The sequence below is a fragment of the Piliocolobus tephrosceles genome, chromosome 16, assembly GCF_002776525.5.
Source record: "Piliocolobus tephrosceles isolate RC106 chromosome 16, ASM277652v3, whole genome shotgun sequence".
NCBI lineage: Eukaryota > Metazoa > Chordata > Mammalia > Primates > Cercopithecidae > Piliocolobus > Piliocolobus tephrosceles.
This window is the reverse complement of record NC_045449.1, coordinates 32,822,625-32,845,256: the sequence shown is the minus strand read 5'-3', so window position 1 is coordinate 32,845,256 and position 22,632 is coordinate 32,822,625. Positions and strand designations below refer to the sequence as shown.

Here is a 22,632-nt window from a genome sequence, read left to right as displayed (position 1 = left end):
CTGAGATTACCAGATGATTAAGAAATTGTGAAAAAAAATCATTACGTGGCAAAAGTGGCACACTCTGCACACCTCTTTTAGTTTCAATGGAATAACACTGTCAGATTAATACATAGATACCTAAAAAATAAACTGCAGACCCGAGATTTAAATAAAATATTTTCACTTTAAAAACTGTTATAATTGTCAAAAGATTTAATTATATCACATTAAATTCTATATCTGTGAATAAAGTAATTACATGAAAAATAATTATACCGCCAGAAGGTTAGACAGAGCAAGAGCTGTCACTAAAATAGAGGGTTAAGTGTAACATGTGCCATAAGAATAATTCAAAAGATAATCCATGAAGTCATGTAAAATGCTTGAAGGTAATATAAGGCAATGAAGACCAACATAAGAGGTGCCACACTGGCTGTATCTCTAAGTAACAGGCAATGAAACCTCCAGATAAGCATCTTCCTAATGTGCAGCTGACTTCAAGGCATGGATCATACTCAGAGGTACACTTCCTGGTGTAGGAGCAATTATAAAAATTTATTAGATTCTTTTTAACAGAAGAATCTACAACAAAATTTTCCCATAAATATGTTTCCATAAAGAACTCAAATCATTTAGCCTCGATTTTGTTAGACTTGCTACCTTGACTTTTGTCAGCCTAGATGTTGTTTTCCACAGATGTAGAAAGTAATTCTGTTAACAACAGTTGGTCCTACTAAAGTAGATGGACATTCCACAACAAAACATTATTCGCTCAAAAAATGCATTAACGTATATTTCTCATTCAAAAGGGATCCGAACCAACTGAGAGGTAGCTGAAGACAGAATTACTCATAAAAGTCCAATTCCTTATCTATGAGGGTTCTTTAGCTCAAAGTTAAAGAAAGCAGCACACATGTTTCATTGTTTTGGTTGTCTTTCAGAAAGGTACCATGGCTTCCTAGAATGAAAACAGGCCTAGAAAAATAATAATAAAGCTTAGCCACCAAGAAGTTCTTTCCTACTCAAAAGATTGGTACTTTCAGGCAGAGAAGGTCAATGCCATAGAACAGTATTTTAGAAACTCATACAGCGTATATCTGATGTAAATTAAGTAATCTTAGGACTACTTACATATCAGATTATTTACATGTAGGATCTAATTCCTTATTCAAAAATCAACTTAAAAACTCTTCTTGTAAAAGGAAGAACTGCTAAATAACAGTTCACTGAAGCTCCTCCCTTGTTGCATGAGATGACTTTACATACAGCTAAGATTGATACATGATAAATATGGAATGTTGGCCAGGCGCGGTGGCTAACGCCCGTAATCCCAACACTTTGGGAGGCCAAGGTGGGTGGATCACCTGAGGTCAGGAGTTCAAGACCGGCCTGACCAACAAGGTGAAACCCCGTCCCTACTAAAAATACAAAAATTAGCTGGGTGTGGTGGCAGGTGCCTGTAGTCCCAGCTACTTGGGAAGCCAAGATAGGAGAATTGCTTGGACCTGGGAGGCAGAGGTTGCAGTGAGCCAAGATGGTGCCACTGCACTCCAGCATGGGTGACGGTGCGAGACTCTTTCTCAAAAAGAAAAAAAAAATATATATATATATATATATATATATGGAGTGCTACTCAGAATCTAGTATTGAATATGTCTACTTTTAATAACACAAGGTAACTGCTTTGGCAGCATGTGTTCCTAGTAGCTAGTCACTCGACAATAAAGCATCAGTAATCTGGTAGTTTAAGAAGGTCTAAAAAGCCCAATCAAGGACTACTCTTGTAATCTTGAATAAAATACTTCAGGTTAAAATATGTAACATTTCCAGAGTTTAAAATTGTAAATGATCATTCCAAATGGGCACAAAGTCTAGCATTCTCAGAATGTGACTATAAAAAAGATTTATCGTTTAAGTTCCCTATCTCGATATCTCATTCAATGCAGGGAAGCAATGATAGCGACTCTACACATTTCCATGCTCATTTCCAGGGGACAACCATGGTTGCCAAGTTAAAGCAGTAGGAACAAGCATGAGTCCTCTAAAGTAATAGTCTACATTAAAAACGACGGCATAGCCCTAGATGGGGCAGTTCAGCAAGATGCAAGGTACAATCCACTAACCAAAAAATCAGAAAGCTAAGAATATGTATAAAACTCATTAGCTTTGACACTTAAAAATATATCCACAGACAGAAGCTTTGGTCTTTTTAAAGTGACCTTCACAAATCAGTTTCGTGTTTGTTTCCATTTTCTTTCAGTTTAAGCCTCAATCAAATCAGCAGTCTCTAGGGATTTTGAAATCGCTATAGATTAAAATCCTCTCTGACTCAACTGTTTGACTAATGCCGAGTATTTAATAATTCTACTTGAGAGAGAATTTTTGGACAAAATCCTGCCATGCGCTGTCTTCAGATGCTCCCCAGCTGCATGATAAAGCAAGGCATCGCTGTCCTTATTTTATCACTCGACTTAGAGACGAGAAAATGTATCACTACAGACACTTCTACCATTTAGTAGGCCTGGCTGAAAACAGTTTTATAATACTAATAGAGCAATCATCACATATAAAGGCAAAGATCTCCTCCGTACTAATGATATATATTCATAGCTTGTTTCCAAGGATAGGAAATTAATAACTGTGATAGGCCAGAGTTAAGTTAATGAATTTCTAAACTTGATGCTTTTGATAATAAAATCATTCAAGCTATAGCATTTGGACTCTTCTCTACTTCCACAGATTAGGCACTTCGATACTCAACAGGTTGAGTAAATTGAATCCATATATTGTATTTATGTTCTCTGTCAAGGTTGCTTCTCCACATTTCAGTGATCAAAGGCAAAACAGTCATCAACCCTGTAGCCTTCAATACTATGTTCGTTACATTTAATCAAGTGTCAACTCCACAGCATCATTCACCAACCTTAGGAATGGGTAAAAGCACGGCATTGTTCAGCAACAAATATAGGCATAGTACTGTATTAAAACACACACACACCACAGAACAAAAAAACAAAGAGGAAAGCAAATAAATGTCATCCTCTACATTGTGCGAGAAAATTAGTTAAAAATGCACAGGACTGCCCAAAAAACATTTCAGAGGTGGTTTTCTACCTGAGGCAGCATCAATCACTGTGGAAACTCCCCTTCGATCAGAGACTGGACGGGATGACCCTGGCATGCTGACTGGGTCAGAGCGGACTGGCTGGATCCTGCAATGCAATTTAATTTAATTCACATATGTTACTGGCATCAAAACTGTCACTTGCTACAAGAGACCTTAAATCAGGAATGCTGGAGTAGCACAATTCATTAAAGAACCATCCATTCTAAAATAAGACAAACAGGGCAGCGGCAGTCCCTAATTGCTGCCCAAGGATACAGCACTACAAACATTGTCTACACGCCAGACCCCTTCTAACTTATCTTTGTGTGTTAGTCCATAGATTTTTAAGGAAGGGACTGAAAAGCTGACATTAATTCAAAGGGATACAATAAGTAGAATGGAAGAGGAAATAAAACACTGAAAATGTTTATACTGAAACCTTTGGGATTTCCAAGGGACACATATGAAGAGTTTTGAGAATCCTAAAATTCACTAATAGCACCATAGCTATTAATGTGTTCCATAAAAGGCAGCAATATGTAATTCAAAATTTTGAGATGCTCCTTAAAATCCTTTATGAAAGTTACTTTATATCTGACAGTAAGCATAGGATAACAAAGATGTACTGTGGCTGGGGTGGGTCACTACTAACTGAGCTACCTTTATAAAATTACCAACTAGCATACAAGAATCAATTAGAACCTCAGTAAACGTGCAAACTACCACATACAATTTAAAGTTGCTTAAGAATAATAAACATCCATCCAGGATAACACAGTGAAGCCCCACATCTACTAAAAATGCAAAAATTAGCCGGGTGTGGTAGCATGCACCTATAGTCCCAGCTACTCAGGAGGCTGAGGCAGAAGAACTGCTTGAACCCAGGAGGCAGAGGTTTCAGTGAGCCGAGATTGTACCACTGCACTCCAGCCTGGGTGACAGAGCAAGACTCCATCTCAGAAAAAAAAAAAAGAATAATAAACATATAAATGCCAAATGCCGAGTGTTCTTTCTAGCTGCATTAGAATAAACACTATTAACATAAAAGTATCTGGAAGATTAAAAGATCTGAAAGTCCCAGGCAACTTAGTGAAATAAAAACTTATTACAACAATATATGTATGCATTTCTGGTAATTCATTCATACTGTAAGTATTTACTGAATATTAATTGCATGTAGGCATTACTCTGGGAACAAGTAGAAACAAAACATAAAATACAGACCAATGTGTATATATATGACATAGCACATGCACATTCATGACAATGCAAAATAAAACTAAAGTGTAAATATGAATGACATAAATAATAGAAGTTCAGATTGAGGAGATGGGGGAAGACATGCAGGGTCCACATCAGATAGAGATATTGTAAAGCTGGAACACGGATTAGGTCTGGATATAGTAATAGTATATATGCATAATGAAGAGGAGCAAGAAATGCCCTTTAAGCACAGGACTGCAACATGCAGAAACTTAGATTAGTGACTGAATACGATAGATTCAGGGCATCCTGAAGTGCATGATTTGGCTGAAGTACAGAGTTCATAAAGGCTACTGGTGGAAGATAAAAAGTTGATAAGAAACGTGGGACAGATGACAGAAGCCTGAAATGCCAAGTGTGTACTGCAAACTAGTTATGAAATGCATGCATTTGTTGTGAGGAAGGAAAAAAAGGAGGGAGGTATAGGATGATCTAGTACTGGAAGTACTAGTACTGAAAATATTGATTAACAAATATTGATCACTGCTATATAGAACTACCCAATATTCATTCCACCCCAGCTAATTTTTCTAAGCCAATCATGGTAATCTCATGTCTTAGCAGTGGTTAGTTAGGAGATAGGTAAGCCTAAGCTAATGTGGGCCAGTTAGAAAAGAGAAATTTATTTAAAGAGTCTGGAAAAGAAGTTTCCTTGTTCTTGAGAGCAACAAAAAGCTAGCCTCTTAGATACGGTCAGTTCATTCAAAGTTATGCCCCCTTCTAGTCTAAACAACTTCCTATGTGGGCTAATACATTTCCTATAGGTAGTCAATTTATATTGGGGTTTCTGAATAATCCAGAGTTGGAGGTAGGGTATGAATGAGGCTACAGATGAAGCAAGACTGGCCATGAGTTGATAGCTGAAGCTGGACAACAGATACATGGGGGCTTATTCTATTTTTCTTTTTATTTTAGACATGTTTGAACTTTCTTCACAAAAAAAGAGAAAAACTGGTTGGGATGATGGAAACGTTCTGAAATTAGTGGGATGGATGCCAAACATAGTGAATATACTAAAACCCACTGAATTGTACACTTTCAAACCAGAGACTTTCAAGTTATGTGAATTATATCTCAGTTAAATAAAATAAAATAAATAGTAACCACTTTCTGAGGAGCTCATCTTAGGTGGAAAGAGAGGCTTTGCATACTCAACATCTTTTACATTATATGTTTCTCAGATCTGTTAGCAAATATTTCATTGCCCATTCTTTTTAAACACCTGCTCTGGGTAGGGAGCTTGCCTGATTCCCTTACGGATGAGAGTCAACACTATGCCCGCCTGTTTCCTATTTTGGTTAGGGGGCAGGGAGGAAGATTATCACTGCACTACATATTATTATTGATATCCTATGGGGTACAGGACAGTGTACTAGGTGTTAAGGGTCAGGCGAGCCCCCAAAAATCTAAATAAGGACTTCACAGTTTAAAAGAGAAAGTAAAGCCAAAGGTTGGCCATAGGCCACCATGCACAGACGTGTAGAAATTAGATGAGAGACAAGAAGTTGGGCTAGAGTGATCATAAACGAGTATGAGAAGAATCTCAACAGTTGGGTTTCTAATTGGATGCTGGGTGGGAAACGGTGGTACTAAAAAGGACTTAAAATTGATGTGAGTTAAATCTAAATTTCCCGTAAAAACTGCTGTAGGGTCTTAGCCAAGGTCCCAACCAAGCTTACCTGCTGAAAGTTTAAAATATAAATTACAAATGCAGTTAATAGAAATGTATAAACCTGTTGCTCAGTATAAAGGTTTCTAAAGGTTACATGTGTCCAGTAAACAGGTTAATATTCTAATCAAACATGAACAATTTGAAGTCATTTAGATTTAAACAAAATGTGGGGAGTTATTTAGTATTATTAACAAAGGGAAAGTCTCTGAGGAAAATTCTTAAGGACTTGGAAAAGTAGCTATATCTACTTTTAAAATAAGCGAGTTAGAACTATCTTAATAGAAGGATTAATACCTGAGGAAAAGAGTAACAAAGAAAGCTGGAGGAGGCCACAAAACAATGAGGCAAAGACCACCTAAGAAAAAGCGCAGGGTTTTATAAATAGCAGCTGGTCAATCACCAGAAAAAAACGAGACAGTGTCTTGTGCACCGTTTAGCAAAAAAACTAAATGTGTTACATAGTTGGTTAAGAGAATAAATTGGGTTACTTATTTTAAATGCTTTATTATTAACATTTAAATAACCAAATGACTGTTGTAAACACGAGTACACTGAATCACTAAGTTGAGGACTAAAAAGAATAGACTCCCTGACCATGGCTTGAGATCCTTATCTAGACCATATTTGATCATTAGCATCACTGAAAATTGGTCTTACACTCTCACTGTATTCTGTCATTATTACCTGACATCTTGGTCAAAAAATGTCACTTTTAGAAAGCTGGAGAAATTATGCTGGAACAAAAAAACAAAAATGTAGAGAAGAAAAAAACAAAATACAAAACAGACTAAACAAATGAAAAATACTAAACAAGGTATTGAAAGGAGATACATTCTTCTTTATGAATCATTCTTTTGTTTGTTTGTTTGTTTTGAGACGGAGTCTCACTCTGTCACCCAGGCTAGAGTGCAGTGGCACGATCTCGGCTCATTGCAACTTCTGCCTCACGGGTTCAAGCAATTCTCCTGCCACAGCCTCCCGAGTAGCTGGGATCACAGGCGCGCACCACCATGCCCGGCTAATTTTTTGTACTTTTTAAATAGAGATGGGATTTCACCGTGCTGGTCAGGCTGGTCTCGAACTCCTGACCTCGTGATCCCCACTCTTCGGCCTCCCAAAGTGCTGGAATTATAGGCGTGAACCACCGTGCCCTGACCGAATCATTCTTTAAGGAAATACATCAGTCAGGGGAAAGCAAAAATGTAAAAAGAGACAGCAGTTAGGAGTCTGAGATGTTGCTAGGGTGCTAGCATTCAGAATGGAGAGGAGTGGAAGGTTTCTAGATGTATTTTGAATAGAAATGACATAAGTTGGTGAAGAATTAGATGTGGCATGTGTGAAAGGAGAGATTTCAAGGATAACCTCTAGATTCTGTCTTGAGTAGGCAGTCTGTGGAGTCATTTAAAGAGAGGAGGACAGGCGCAGTGGCTCACGCCTGTTATCCCCACACTTTGGGAGGCAGAGGCAGGCAGATCACCTGAGGTCAGGAGTTCAAGACCAGCCCGGCCAACAGAGTGAAACTCCATCTCTACTAGAAACACAAAAACCAGCCAGGCGTGGTGCCGCGTACCTGTAATATCAGTTACTCAGGAGGCTGGGGTAGGAGAATTGCTTGAATCCAGCAGGCAGACGTTGCAGTGAACTGAGATCATACCACGGCACTCCAGCCCGGGTGACAGAGTGGGACTGAGTCACACACACACACAAAAATACTCATGCCTGTAATCCTAGCACTTTGGGAGTCCAAGGCAGGAGGATCACTTGAGGTCATGAGTTCAAGACCAGCCTGGCCAACATGTTGAAACCCCGGCTCTACTAATAATACAAAAAGTTGCTGGGTCTGGTGGTGGGCGCCTGTCACCCCAGCTACTCAAGAGGCTGAGGCAGGAGAATTGCTTGAACCCAGGAGACGGAGGTTGCAGTGAGCCGAGATCACATCACTGCACTCCAGCCTGGGTAACCCAGCGAGACTCCGTCTCAAAAAATAAAATAAAAAATAAATGAAATAAAGAGCTGAGAAAGAATAGGGGTGAGAGCAGGATTAGGGAGTGAAATGAAGAGCTGCAATTCAGGCAGCTGGCTGTACTGTAGGTATATCTCCTGGCACCTCCTGGCAGGTACTCAGTAAATATGTGTCATATTTTCTAAACAGATACATCAGGCATAATCCAAGTTTGCAAAAATTTTCATTTTGTTATACAATTTTCTATTGATACTGACAAAGAGAAGACAAAAACATATTTCCACTATGTAACTGGAACATATTTTCTCACTATTTTTTAAAAGGTGTGCAAGAAAAAGGTCAGAGGGTTGTTTTATATTCAAGATACACTATAGAATTTTTGTGTGTTTTTTTTACTTGGAATATATTGGTTTATGTTTTATTGTGTCAAAAATCACTTTTAGTTTAACCACCAATCTTACTTTAAAATGCTTTTAAGTATTGAAAAGCTGTCAAGCCTACAGTAGAAGAAACAAATATTTCTTTTCTTTTTTTTTTTAAATTATACTTTAAATTCTAGGGTACATGTGCACAACGTGTTACATATGTAGACATGTGCCATGTTGGTGTGCTGCACCCATTAACTTGTCATTTACATTAGATATATCTCCTAATGCTATCCTTCCCCACTTCCCCCACCCCACAATAGGCCCTGGTGTATGATGTCCCCCTTCCTGTGTCCAAGTGATCTCATTGATCAATTCCCACCTATGAGTGAGAACATGCAGTGTTTGGTTTTCTGTTCTTGTGATAGTTTGCTAAGAACGATGGTTTCCGCTTGCATCCATGTCCCTACAAAGGACACGAACTCATCCTTTTTTATGGCTGCATAGTATTCCATGGTGTATACGTGCCACATTTTCTTAATCCAGTCTGTCACTGATGGACATTTGGGTTGATTCCAAGTCTTTGCTATTGTGAATAGCGCAGCAATAAACATATGTGTGCATGTGTCTTTATAGCAGCATGATTTATAATCCTTGGGGTATATACCCAGTAATGGGATGGCTGGGTCAAATGGTATTTCTAGTTCTAGATCCTTGAGGAATTGCCACATTGTTTTCCACAATGGTTGAACTAGTTTACAGTCCCATCAACAGTGTAAAAGTGTTTCTATTTCTCCACATCCTCTCCAGCACCTGTTGTTTCCTGATTTTTTAATGATTGTCATTCTAACTGGTGTGAGATGGTATCTCACTGTGGTTTTGATTTGCATTTCTCTGATGGCAAGTGATGATGAGCATTTTTTTCATGTGTCTGCTGGCTGTATGAATGTCTTCTTTTGAGAAGTATCTGTTCATATCCTTTGCCCACTTTGTCATGGGGTTGTTTGTTTTAAAGAGAAGACAAGAAAAGGGAGATTATGTTACATTAGACCGAGTCCTTCATTATCTATTGCACCCTAATGTGTCAAGTCTTGGTATAACAAACTGCTAAGCAAACTTGAGACTGCAAGTCAAAACTGTCTGAGTTGCAATAAAAAAATAAGCTAATAATAAAAAGCATAATTTGAACACCTGTACTAGGATTTCTACAAATAAGGATGAGAGAACATGTATTATAAAAATATAAATGATAAACTATAGCTGAATGTATACCAACGTTTTTCCATCCAAAAACTTTATATAATCTAAAAGAAGGGAGATACAGGATTAGATTAAAATCACAGATGAAATTTAATTAAAAGGTGGTGCCAACTTCTGAAAGATCAGGAAAAGAATACATAATCAGATTCAAGCAGTTAGAAATATAAGCAAAGCATCAAAAGGTGAAATTGCTTGAAACGTGCAGTGAGTATTAGATTTAGGGACAATATAACCTGAAAAACAAGTATTTATTACATGTAATGTGATCCCACATGAGACCCTACATACGATCCCAAGTAATGACAGTGAATTACGTGCAACAGTACATGTAGTCCCCCCAAAAGGGGAAACCTAAATATTACATATGATGCTCATTCCACATGAACATATTAATCCTTTCATTCAAATCACTCCCTAGTTCTCATTTCCTACCTGAGACTGTTGAGATCAAGGTCATCTGTATCAAAATCCAAAAGAGGCTGTGGTGTGTCACTCGGACCATGAGACTGCAACACAGATGAACTGGATGAGATGACTGTGGTTTGGCCTGAGGGATGGATGGTTTTGAACTGGAACTGTGGACCCATCCACAGACGTCTGTGGGGTCCAGTGTGTGTTACAATTTCAACCTGGAACAGAGTAGCAATGATGATTTAAATGGTTTGTGATCCTGATTTGAGAGACTTCACAATCCCCCATTCTTCCTCTCAACACCCGCATTCTTCAAGAAGCCCATGTTAAAGTGGGAAAGGGATAGGGCACCCATAATTAAAAGGCGATGATAGTCACAGCTGATGCAGACATTCAAAATATCCCTCTACTGCTTTTCATCAACAAAAACAAAAAATACACTTTGTGTACACATACATACACAGACACACAAGCACACCTCACACACATATACAACACAAAAATCACATGAAAGTAAAAGGACCAGTTTCTTGCCTCATGTAACTAGTGTCAGCTCCCTAGGGTCTACCTTTTCGTTCACTCTAGACAGTACTTACCATGTTGCGGGCATGCACTGAATACTACACCTATTAATCCACAGATTAAAAGTAATTCCTTCACTGAGGATCAAGCTTATGACAAATGTGAAGTTGTTCTTGAACTACGCAAGGAAAAGTAAAGGTCTGAAATGATTTTAATGCCCAAAGCCACTTTCTTTCCACAATAAAATATTATAATATTTACTATACTGCCCGAATATTACTCCAATCCACTTTTAAATGAAAAAATTATTTTATACTTTCTCTCAAACTAGATTTTTGTCTTCCAAATACCAATAATTAGTGTGTTTTCTCAACTGCCACAAATATCGACACAGGCATTTTATGTGCTACAAAACAGAAATACCAAAATGCTTTATGAATTTAATGCTCAATGGAGGGCGTAGGGAATGCTGCCAATATTTTATTAAACATTATAAAGTCAAAGAAGTGGGTAGAAAACACTTGGAAAAACCTGAAAATATATATATTACATGATTTTTTTTTTTTTTTTTACAAATAATCAACTCGAATGAGAAACTAAATATGCAAATTAGTTTAAATGTCTTGTCATTGGTACCTCTATGCCTGTGCAAGTCAATGTAATTGACTTCTCACGTGCCTTAATTTTGTCCTGAGTTCTTTTATATTTAATCACATTTCTCTGATTGTGGTGATTAATTCTTAACAAAACATAACCGAAAAGGTTCACAGAGTGTAGCCCTGTGTTTGTGAGTCCAAAAGGGCAAAAGCATCATGGTCTTTGGAACAATATTCACATTCCCACTAATCACAGGGAGAAAACTGCTCAGATTGAGGACAGTGATTTCTGATTCAAGTAGTTGTATTCAGCAATGTAAATTAGGCCACAGATAAAGCATTCTGTGTATTTTAAGCTCAAAACCATCAGTGTCACAGAGCCGAGAGGTAAACAGATGCCTGTGCAATTTCACCGAGGCGATGGCCAGATGTTCCTATTCACTCTCCTGTTGTGTGCCGGACAAACATATTGTATATACTTTCACACTGACAGCACACATTACCCCTTTTCCTAATTGAAAAGTTGAAGTGAAGGACGGTGGTTTCTCTGCCAGCATTCCTTGGACAACATTTTGATTCTGGAAAAAACACACGCGTTTTGGGTTTACTTTATCTTCCTATCATTAAGAAAGGATGGACCACCACATGCCAGGAACTGAAAAACTTCCTGTGAATATTTTTGGTGTGATGAAATAAATACATGTTACCTAGACACTGTTTGATTTTCCAGTTTACTTTACTTTTGATTTTCCAGACTTTAGTTTTCAGGCTACTCTCCTTGAGAAAGAAATGAAACTACAAATGGCCTCCACATTTTCTGAGGCACCTGTCCGATGAAAAGCTGCCAGATTGGTAATCTGAGATAGGTCATTAGCTTCACAAAATGATGTCAGACTTGAGGAAGACATAACAGCATTTGTAACGAAGTCATTTGTAATCCCATCATTTTGAAATCTGCCCAAGTATCTTTTATTTCAAAGCCCTTGATGGTCAGTGAAGCTGTTGGAGATGGGCATGGTGGCTCTTGCCTGTAATCCCAGCACTTTGGGAGGCCAACACAGGAGGATTGCTTGAGCCCCAGAGCTCAAGATCAGCCTAAGCAACACAGGGAGATCCTATCTCTACATTAAAAAACAAACAAACAAACAAACAAACAAACAAACAAACAAACAAATTAGCCAGCATGGTGATGCATGCCTGGAGTCCCAGCAATGTTGTAGGGCTGGTTTAGAGACCACTAAAAGCAGCATCACATGGGCTTAGGAAAGGAAACCCAGAGGGCACCATCAGAACTTCTGTAGGGTAGAATGTTATATTTCCAATAGTGAAAGTATGAACTCAATCTTCGGAAAATGCTGGCTCCACAAAACAAATCCCAAAGATTGCTGAGTGGCTTCACTGTTTCATCAAGGTCAACTTTTAGTTTAAACCTGATGAAAATGTGCTCCAAAGAGCCTATTTAAATTCCAAAGTCCTAGCTGGTCACAGAGGCTCATGCCTATAATCCCAGCACTTTCGGAGGCCAAGATGGGTGGATCGCTTGAAGTCAGGAGTTCAAGACCAACCTGGCCAACATGGCGAAACCTTGTCTCTACTAAAAATACAAAAATTAGCCAGGCAGGGTGGCACATGCCTGTAATCTCAGCTACTCAAGAAGCTGAGGCACGAAAATCGCTTGAAATCAGGAAGTGGAGGTTGCAGTGAGCCAAGGTCATGTCACTGTACTCCAGCCTGGGTGACAGAGCAAGACTCTGCCTCAAAAATTAATTAATTACTTTCAAGGCCCTAAGGCTTTAAATGGATTGGATTGTGTGAAAAATACATAGATTTTATGCCATGTGTATGGAAGCTAACATATATATACTCATATACACACACAAATATGTATAATGTATACATAATATGTATATATACACCTGCAGCAGTATTTGTGGAGTAATTTGTAGTATGGAAAGACAACTAATTCTTGATACTCCAACAAAGAGTTACCAATTCTCCCCATTTACCTCTAAGAAAAAGAATAAAAACAGTAAATTTGTTTTATTTTACTTTAATACTCTCAATATTTCAGAGTTTTACCTGGGAAAGCCATTCTTCATCTTCCTGTCCACTATGGTCAGAAGCTAAACTGTCATAAGACCCATGTCGAGTAATGGGCCCAGGACTTCCAGGGGGAACCACTAAAGGAGAAAGAAAGTAAGATTTAAACCACTTTATTCCGTGTAGTGGAAAAACAGACATGGGCACAACCACTTTGGATACTATGGTAATTTATAAGATAAAATATAATACTTTAAAGCACAGAGGCAATTCAAACGATTATTGAACAAGTAAGAATGAAGTTCTTAGGAATAAGATACTTTAAAAAATATATACAGGAATTTAGTAATGACATCTTCTTGCAATAAAAGAAATAAACAACTAACTACATGCTAATAGCAAAAGTACACTGAAGAGCAGCGACAAATCTGTTCATTGGGGGATGATATTAGGATTCTTTAAAAGAGTTTATTTAGTAGCTTCATATAAATGTTAGGCATAAAAATGCACATTTAATTGAAAAAATGCTTTCAGTCCTGAAAAAATTCATTTATCCAGAGAAATACATGATCTTTCTTAGATACCTGAGTAGTTTTCATGATTCTTAAGTGATATGACATAGTCAAATTATAAACAGCCTACTTTTTCACTCAAATAGGAACATTTGCTTAGTAAAACAACACAATGATTCAAAAACATTTACTGAGTTCCTAATATGAACCAGACATTATCTCCTCAAAATCTTAGTCTCTTCTTTGGAAGCTACGACTCACTCACTCTGTCTCCATATCTCTAAAGGTATTTTTTTCTTTTTTACAGCAGTTTTAGGTTCACAGCGAAGTAGAGCTAAAGATACAGATATGTCCCACATAACCCCCCAACCTCATACATGATTTTATTTAATCATTTTTTTTTTTTTTTTTCTTAAGAGATAGGATCTTGCTATGTCACCCAGGCTGGAGTGCAGTGGCATGATCATAGCTCACTGTAACCTAAAACTTCTGGGCTCAAACCATCTTCTCACCCCAGTCTAATAAGTAGTTGAGACTACAGGCGTGAGCTACCATGCCTGTCCAAAATTTTCTTTTTTGTAGATACAGGATCTCACAATGTTGACCAGGCTGGTGTCAAACTCCTGGCCTCAAGTGATCCCCTGGCTTTGGCTCTCAGAGTGCTGGGATTATAGGCATGAACTACCACACCTGGCCTACCATTTTAATACCCAGAGAAATCAAGCAATGAAGTACTGGGAGGAAGAGAGAAAAACCGGGGAGGTAAGTAGGAAGAAAAGTAAGAAAGTAAGAGATGATCATTAAAGAAGTGTGGAAGAAATAGAAAAGAATGAGAAGCTGAAAACAACCTTCATAATTTCCAGCACCCAGAGACATTTATATATACACATCAACATACAAAAAGTTCCTTGAGTTAGATTCCTCCATATGAAATCAGAGGATGTAAATATATAAATTTCTTAATATGTATTCCCAGAGTTATATACTTACCCAAGCAGTGAAAGAGAATGCCAACCTCACTGAGTTCTTGCTAGAACAAGGTAGTATTTTGAAAAACTATATCTTAGTGAAACAGATACAAATAAAGTAGACAAAGCATAACCTAGGGCAAGATTTTAAAAGACACAGACTCACAAAAAGCTTATCTTAACTTGCTGCAAGAGGAGAAATGCTAATTCAGTGAATTACTCAACAGAGGCATACACAGTAAAGTGTAAGATCTGCAGTAGTCAAAACTTTTAGCTGCTAGTTCTTCAAAATCATAGTTCTACAGCCAACAGGCATGGTGGCATTTGTACAAAACACAAATGATCACAAAAGCATACACCTACATTCTTGTGATGGCAAATGACATCAAGAAGAAAAGAATACCACAGTATCTATTATTTCAGCATTCTTTTGGAAATAATTGATACACATTGAAAGGCTGGTAAGTAATGATGTTTTCAAAAGGTTATCTTCACACCACTAAATTCTATGTTAATTCTTACTACAGAAGAGAACAAGAGGATCCTTGAAATTCCCACCCCTTAAATACTAGTGAAAAATGTGAATATGGACAAATATGCAGAGGTTGGAAAGCAGATGAGGGCAGAGAAGATTTTAAAGAGGTGAGGTAATATGTTATACAAATATCTGAAGGAAAGATGTGACAAAGGGAATGTTAAGTACAAAGATTTTGAGAAATAAAAGGAATCAGTAACAGTTAGGAGGCCACTGTGGTTGGGTGGGGTAAGCCATGCTGTGAGTGCAAGATGAGTCAGGAAGGCAAAGCAGGTAGGACCAGCAGATTACCGTGGGCTTTTCCTTTCTTTTTTTTTCTTTTTCCTTTTTTTTTTTTTTCAGTAATAAAGCTCGAGTAATATGATGAAAAGCGATTGGAAATGTTTAAGTAGAAGTGAGCAACCATGCCTTACGTAACTAGCTGGTACCTAACATGAATTTCTCCAAAAGTTTATGTTGTGTTTTATATACGCTGAGCCTAGTCTAGTATATGTCACAGAATAAGTACTCAATAAGTATTTACTGGGTGGTTGGAGTTTGGGATTCTGTACTAAGTAAGCAATGGCACTAGAATGGCTGGACCCTTGTTTATCCATCAACAAAATAGGGATAATATATTATAATGTCTGGGATTAGCTTCAAAATAACCCAGTGGCAGGGATAGAGGTGGGAAGTAGAATTACAGATGAAAACAAGATTGGTCATTAGTTGATCATTGTCATAGCTGACTCATAGGTACATGGAGGCTCATTGTACTATTATTTTCTAGTTTTGTATATGTTTGGAATTTTCCACAGTGAGAAGGGAGAAAGATCCTCTCTGCCCTCATTAACTTTCCAAGGGAAGTAATAAAGATTCCAAATATACATCTAGAAATAGTACCATAAATATGCATCCCAAAATCCTAAAGAGATTGTAAGAATTTCCATCCCCTTTTTTCACTAAAAATAGTTTTCTAATTAAGCATGCTTGGAAGCCATCAGAAGACGGGCAATACAAAAAAATAAATCTGGTGGGATAATATTTTTCAACATTAAATAAATATCCTTCCTTGGCCCCACTATTTTTTCCATGTTTGATACATTTTTATTACTAAATTGGGTAAAAGCACAAACATCAAAAGATGAGAAGCTTAAAACGAGAAGCTAACTATAATCCAAATAATTTTGAAAAGTCTGAAAGAAGAGTGCAATAAGGGAACATATTTTTTCACAATAAATTAATCATTACTTGGCACTGTGGTGTTAAACATACAACTAGATATATTACTGTTCCTAATTGGTAATGTAATATATTTATTAAAATCTGTTGGTCTTCCTATTATATTCAGTATTAGAATTACAATATGCAGCATGGAATACCTTAGAACAGTCCCAACAGTATACCGAGCCAGAACCTGCTTCATCCAAATGTGGTCCTCAGACCATCAACATTGACTTCCCTGGCAGAGCTTGTTAGAAATAAACAACTTCAGGCTCCACCCACCCAGCCCTACTGAATGACAATCTGTATTTCAACAAGATCCGTAGGTAATTTCATTACACATTAAAATTTCAGAGTTGTGTTATACAGGAGTAGACTCACTGCCATTCCTATAAAATAGATCAGTAGTAAAAGGTTGGAGAATCTACATTATTTTTTAAAAGGAAAAATATGAAAAACTGGTTTTCATTTGAGAGCTTAGGAGGAAAATAATTAGCTACTTATTACCATTTCTAAAATCTAGACAAGAAAATTCTGAAATAAGCATGGTTATTATGATATTAAGTTAGCTATAAATTATTAGGAAATTTAAAATAGAAAGGTACTATCATTTTCATAGGATTTACTTTTTTGTCCACTTGTTATGCTTCTAAACTCTTCACTATAACCTCAAATTTCAGTATAAATGGCCATGATAGTAGAAAAGCCAAGCTCTGTTTGCCATGGCTGATGTTGGGGGACATATCAAGCCAGTACGTGCATAAGTTAAAGTGACAGATCTAAAATGTTCAGCTTACCAGTATTTAATACTTTCCTTAGTTTCTGTTGTAGTTGTTGTTGTTTTAGTCAAAGGTGGTTGAGTGTTTGGAAATGACCTTAGGTGGCTTTTGTTTTACAGATATGACCTGCCAGCATCACAAAACTTTTGGACAAAGAAATCAGTAAGTGTCTTGATTTTAGTCAGTCTACATATAGTATTGAAAAGCTTTGTGACAAGTAATTCTTTCTAATGTTACCAGGCTGCCTGTGTAAACACAGAAGGCCAGCCGAGGAGACAGGATAAATTATCTGTGGGAAGGGCTCATAGTCAATAGCCAATATTCTAGTTTAAAATTCGTTCTCAAATGCTTTGGGCACAAAAAGATAAAAATAAACTAAGTTTTTGCTCTTTTTATATAGCATAAATTTTCTTAGTTTGTACTAACACATTCTCATATTACAAAGGTAATTTCATGGAAGAATGTTCCTTTTGATATTGAATGATCTGAAATTACACAAATAGAACTATACATTCAAAAAAATTCTCATGTGAATAACAAAAAAGGCAAGTTCAACAACAACAAAAAAGTTTCCTTTCTTTCTTTTTTTTTTTTTTTTGACACAGGGTCTCACTCTGTCACCCACGCTGGAGTGCAGTGATCTCGGCTCACTGCAACCTCCACCTTGTGTTCAAGCAATCCTCCCACCTCAGCCTCCCAAGTAGCTGGAATTACAGGCGTGAGCCACCATGCCTGACTAATTTTTGTATTTTGAGTAGAGACGGGGTTTTGCTATGTTGGCCAGGCTGGTCTTGAACTCCTAACCTCAAGTGATCCACCCACCTCAGCCTCCCAAAGTGCTGAGATTACAGGCATGAGCCACCACACCTGGCCTGAAAGTTTTGCTTTCTTGCAGGTGGACACTGAATAGTAGGTCTAATTTGGTTTTTGTTTTAAAAGTCCCAAAACAAAAGCAGCTTAAAACCTAATTAAAATGAATTTTAAAATCTGTGCACTAAACTACCAGTCTCTGGCACCATTTTCTGTTTTTTGTCCTTGTGGTGCAGGTTCTTCTCTGTTTCTTCTTTTGCTTTTTTCACTGGCTCAGCTGCACCATTCTCCATCACATTCATCATCACTATCAAATTCAGTTTACCTGCCCTGAAACTGTACTTTCCCTTTCGCAAACCCAGGTTGGGCAGCCTTATTACTCTTTCCTTTTCCTGTAAATCTGCAGCCTTTGACTTTCATTTATTTGGGGATTCTTGTTGATCTTGCATGATTTTTTTCAATGCTTCTTTTTCATCTCTCCTTCTACTATTTCCCAAGTCACTTCTTTGGTTTTTTAATTGTGGGTTACCATTATTTGTGTCTTTGGCTTTACTTAATGCTTCTTTGGCTTTTTCTTTAAATAGAATTATCCTCTCTTTTACTCCTCTGCCAAAGTCTATCCATTTTATTTCACCACTTGCATTTATTTATATTAAAAATTTTCTCCCAATCCAGGTAGGAAGAACATTCTATGTTTACTGCCTTGGGAAGGAATGACATACCAGTTCATGTGGAAGAAAGAATTTACAACCGTGATAAAAAGAAAGTATGATAAGAGCAAAGTTTCCATGCTTCTAACCACTCAAATATTAGGAATGATACCCTGAGATTGGAGCAAGATTGGCAGAGACAGAAAGGGGAAAAAATAAAGTCACAAAGAGGATTGGGAAACAACAGAATCCCAGAAAAAGTTTTAGGGACCAATGGCTGTGAAAACTTACGTCTTCATTCTTGGGCAGAGTTAAGGGAAGTGGCAAGAGATCCCACACAGTACAAGAGTAGAAACAGTGTGCACATAGTGTGCCTGTACAGCCAGGTCTGTGACAACCTTATCATGTTCCCCATAGCTTAGAAGAGAAGAATGTTTCATACATGTACAAGAATAATACAGACATAGTCCAGAGAACTGACAGGAGCTGGATGAGAAACAAGAATGGATGCTGCAGAGACCTATATGAACCAATGACCAATGATCTGGTGGGGAAATGGGACATGTCAGTGGTGGCAATTAGGACAAAGTGTCCCCAAATCCCTTACCTCATACTTTTACACCCTGTAAACCCTAGAGAATTTAGATGTAACTCTGGAGGCGGTATAATTGATTGAGATTAATTTTTCCACCTTTCTTCAAATGGAGGTACTAAAAAAACTTAATAGAGTTTATTTAAAGAAAAATAACGTTACATATCTTACCAAGTTCAATGGACCAAGGTACAAAATAGCTACCCTAAAGAAAAATGTTCAGTATCTTTTATATTTACCAACTATCCTTAGATAATTAATAAACTTGGTACAAGGATATAAATCTTGCCATGTTCTTAGTACAGTAATTTTCAAACACACCTTATCTGCCAAACTGAAAAGGAAATACTATCAATTTACTTTAGAGAGTACAACTTCAAAAGTATTGCCTCTACTAGACACAGGCATTTGCTAAATATAGATCAAGAAGCAAGGGCAGGATGAGTAGATCATTATGAGGTAACTGTGAGCCTGTCTGTTTTTAGTGTTTATAAGCAAATCATGCTTACAGTAAGTAAATAAGAGCTAAAAAAAAATCACGAATGGTATTTTTCTTATAGGAGTATATGGGCTTTTGTGTAGTGTGTGTGTGTGTGTGTGTGTGTGTGTGTATACAGCCAGGTGTGTGTGTGTGTGTGTGTGTGTATATATATATATATATTTATATTTTTTTTTTTTTTTTTTTGGGTGGGGTTTTTTCTTTCTCACCACGCGATCTCTGCTCACTGCAGCCTCCGCCTCCCGGGTTCAAGTGATTCTCCTGCCTCAACCTCCCAAGTAGCTGGGATTACAGGTGCATACCACCACGCCCAGCTAATTTTTGTATTTTTAGTAGAGACAGGGTTCCACCACATTGGTCAGGATAGTCTCGATCTTTTGACCTCATGATCTGCCCCACCTCAGCCTCCCAAAATGCAGGAATTACATGTGTGAGCCACTGTGCCCAGCCTATTTATATATTTTCATATGTGAGTATGTATAAAGCAAACAAAAGCCAACCTGCTTTAGGGCTGACTTTTGAAAATTAGTCCTGTTAATCTAAACCAAAAATACTGCCAAGTTCACAGAACAACATAAATAAAGTTATGAAATGAAAGATTAATGGCCCCTTAATAACGTCCTTAGGTCTGAATCCTATATAATAAAATTCACGATATTCCAAAAAGTCAATTAACAATACATACAATTTTTCAAATCAAAATCTTGGAAGAGTTCTATTTTTGAATTTTTAGATGCCCTCTGCAACTTGATACAAGAATCAATGTATAAAGAAGTTTTAAAAATTACCCACAGAAAATATGGTATTTATCAGTTAGAGGAAGTATATGCTTTACATACTGCTAAACTATAGGTACAAAGTATTAAAGTATGCAAATAATAATTGCAAGATTAAAGGTATAAACATTATATTAACAGATATCTAAGCTGACATCATTAAGTTTCTTCAAATATCTAGTTCTTTAACAGTACTTAATATAGGTTAGGATAGGTGAATTTGAACCAAGATTCCGAGAATGAGTTATTACCATTCCTAGAAAAATTTAAGCCTAACATTTCAATTTTTCCCCCAAAAGAATGAGAAGATAAACTCAATTTTATGGAATCAAATTCTTTCTAAAATATTCCCAAAGAAACAGCTAGATATCAAAAAAGTTCATCTGCAACTAATCTAATCTTCTACTTAGAACACAAATGGTCAGATCTTTATCATTAACATATTAAATATACTGTACATTAGAGCAGGTAATTAATTACTCTCATTGTATTGGACATGGTTTTACATACTCAGGAAAAAATACTAGACCTTCTAAAAATGAAGTTTATAAGATGTAAATATTTCTTTACAAAGAAAGAATAAAAATAAAAATATCTGTATCCAGTACTATTTCATTTAAAGCAATGAAAAACAACTGTCATTGCATGTAAAAGTGAAAAGACTACACACAGCTTGTAAGCATCCTTTTTACATAAACAAGCACAAAGTATAATACTCAACATCGAGCAGTACTTATTTACAAAAGTAATGAAGGAAAAGTCTATTTGGTTTGGTTTTGTTCTGTTCTTGTTCTACCCTTTCTCACATTTCTTGAATTTCCAGTAATAAATTCTCTTAGCTGTAGCTCTGGAAGCTTTAGAGGACATAGCTGATCAACTACAGGTACCACTGTTTGTAAATTCCAGCCTCCCAACTCTAGCAGATGTTAAGAAGCTGTTCTACTCCTTGACATTAATTGCAGTGCTATCACTATCAGAGAAATCTGCTTCTCTAATTAAGGATAAAAATGCTGATGCTAATGGTACCTAGTTTTATATGTGAGATAATCATATAGTTACCTGGTTTAAGATTTTGTTGGACACTTAAAATACGATAATAGGCTGAATATATAGAAATAGAAATATAGAGTCTTTTAATTCAAAAATTCACACTCTGATCTATAAATGAAGATTAAATGCATTTGTAAGTTTAATTATAAATTTAAAATTCACATTCTGATTTATAAGTGAAAAATCAAAGATGGACCCAAAAGCTCTCATCTGGACAAGTGAGTTTCCTGGGTCCTACTGGCAGCAGAGTTTTAAATGGACAGTGGAATTCTTCAGATTCAGGACCAGATACAGTTTCTGTTTTCTCCTCCTCTTACCGTATCCCCACCTTTCCTCCGCAAACAATGAAACCCTCACCATGTTAAAGTTTTTAGTGGCGACCTGAGAGATGAATAATGTTGTGCCAGCATTTTTCAGTCATTTAGGTTATTTAGAGGAACAACATTCCTTTTTCTAGCAACAGAGAAATTTGCAGTTAAATGACATCATGCTGCCTTGAATGAAACAGCTCAGGCTCAAAGTTCACCCAAAGGCCAACAGTGATAAACTCTCTCCCAAGGACAAACCTCAATATATTTTTGGTGCTTATTAAAAATAGCATTTATATAGCAGCCACACAATAAGCAAGGGCTCTTTACCAAACTCTGTTTCTGATCAGAAAGCACTCAGGATATACGGATGAAATTCTGCTTGAGAATGTAGTTTCTTAGTACAGAAACTAAAATTTGCCATTTTAAAACAAAGGTTCAGAAGACAAATAATCCAAAAGCGAAATGAACAAAGGCAGTTCCCAACGAACAAGCAATTCACAGAGGAGGAATTATAATATCCAACAAACATATTTAAATTGTAGTAATTGGAGATTTACTGGCTCAAGTTATCATTGCATACATATCAAAGTGGGAAGAATTAAAGTGTGACTTTTTAAATGACTAAAAAAAGGGAGAACCCTCTCAGATTAAAAATAACACATACAACTACTTGAAAATGGGTAGTATTAAATTCACACTGATTTATAAGTGTGACAAGTTAAATGTAGAGGAATTCACTAAATCTAATACACAGAGCAGTAAAGCAA

General features: G+C 36.9%; 1 protein-coding gene across 8 annotated transcripts in view; it reads right to left on the bottom strand.

Annotated features, from left to right (window-relative positions):
• BCAS3 (BCAS3 microtubule associated cell migration factor) overlaps positions 1-22,632 on the bottom strand; it is a 722,154-nt gene that overhangs the window by 314,146 nt on the left and 385,376 nt on the right. For 7 of the 8 annotated variants that reach the window (XM_023204675.3, XM_023204674.3, XM_023204677.2 and 4 more), the window contains 3 exons: positions 13,220-13,320; positions 10,044-10,240; positions 3,097-3,194 (listed from right to left, as the gene is read on the bottom strand). In XM_023204675.3, the coding sequence (XP_023060443.1) occupies positions 3,097-3,194; positions 10,044-10,240; positions 13,220-13,320 (396 nt within the window). Of the gene's footprint in view, positions 1-369; positions 513-3,096; positions 3,195-10,043; positions 10,241-13,219; positions 13,321-22,632 lie in introns of those variants that run through there. The other variant, XM_023204681.2, reaches the window with a different exon arrangement.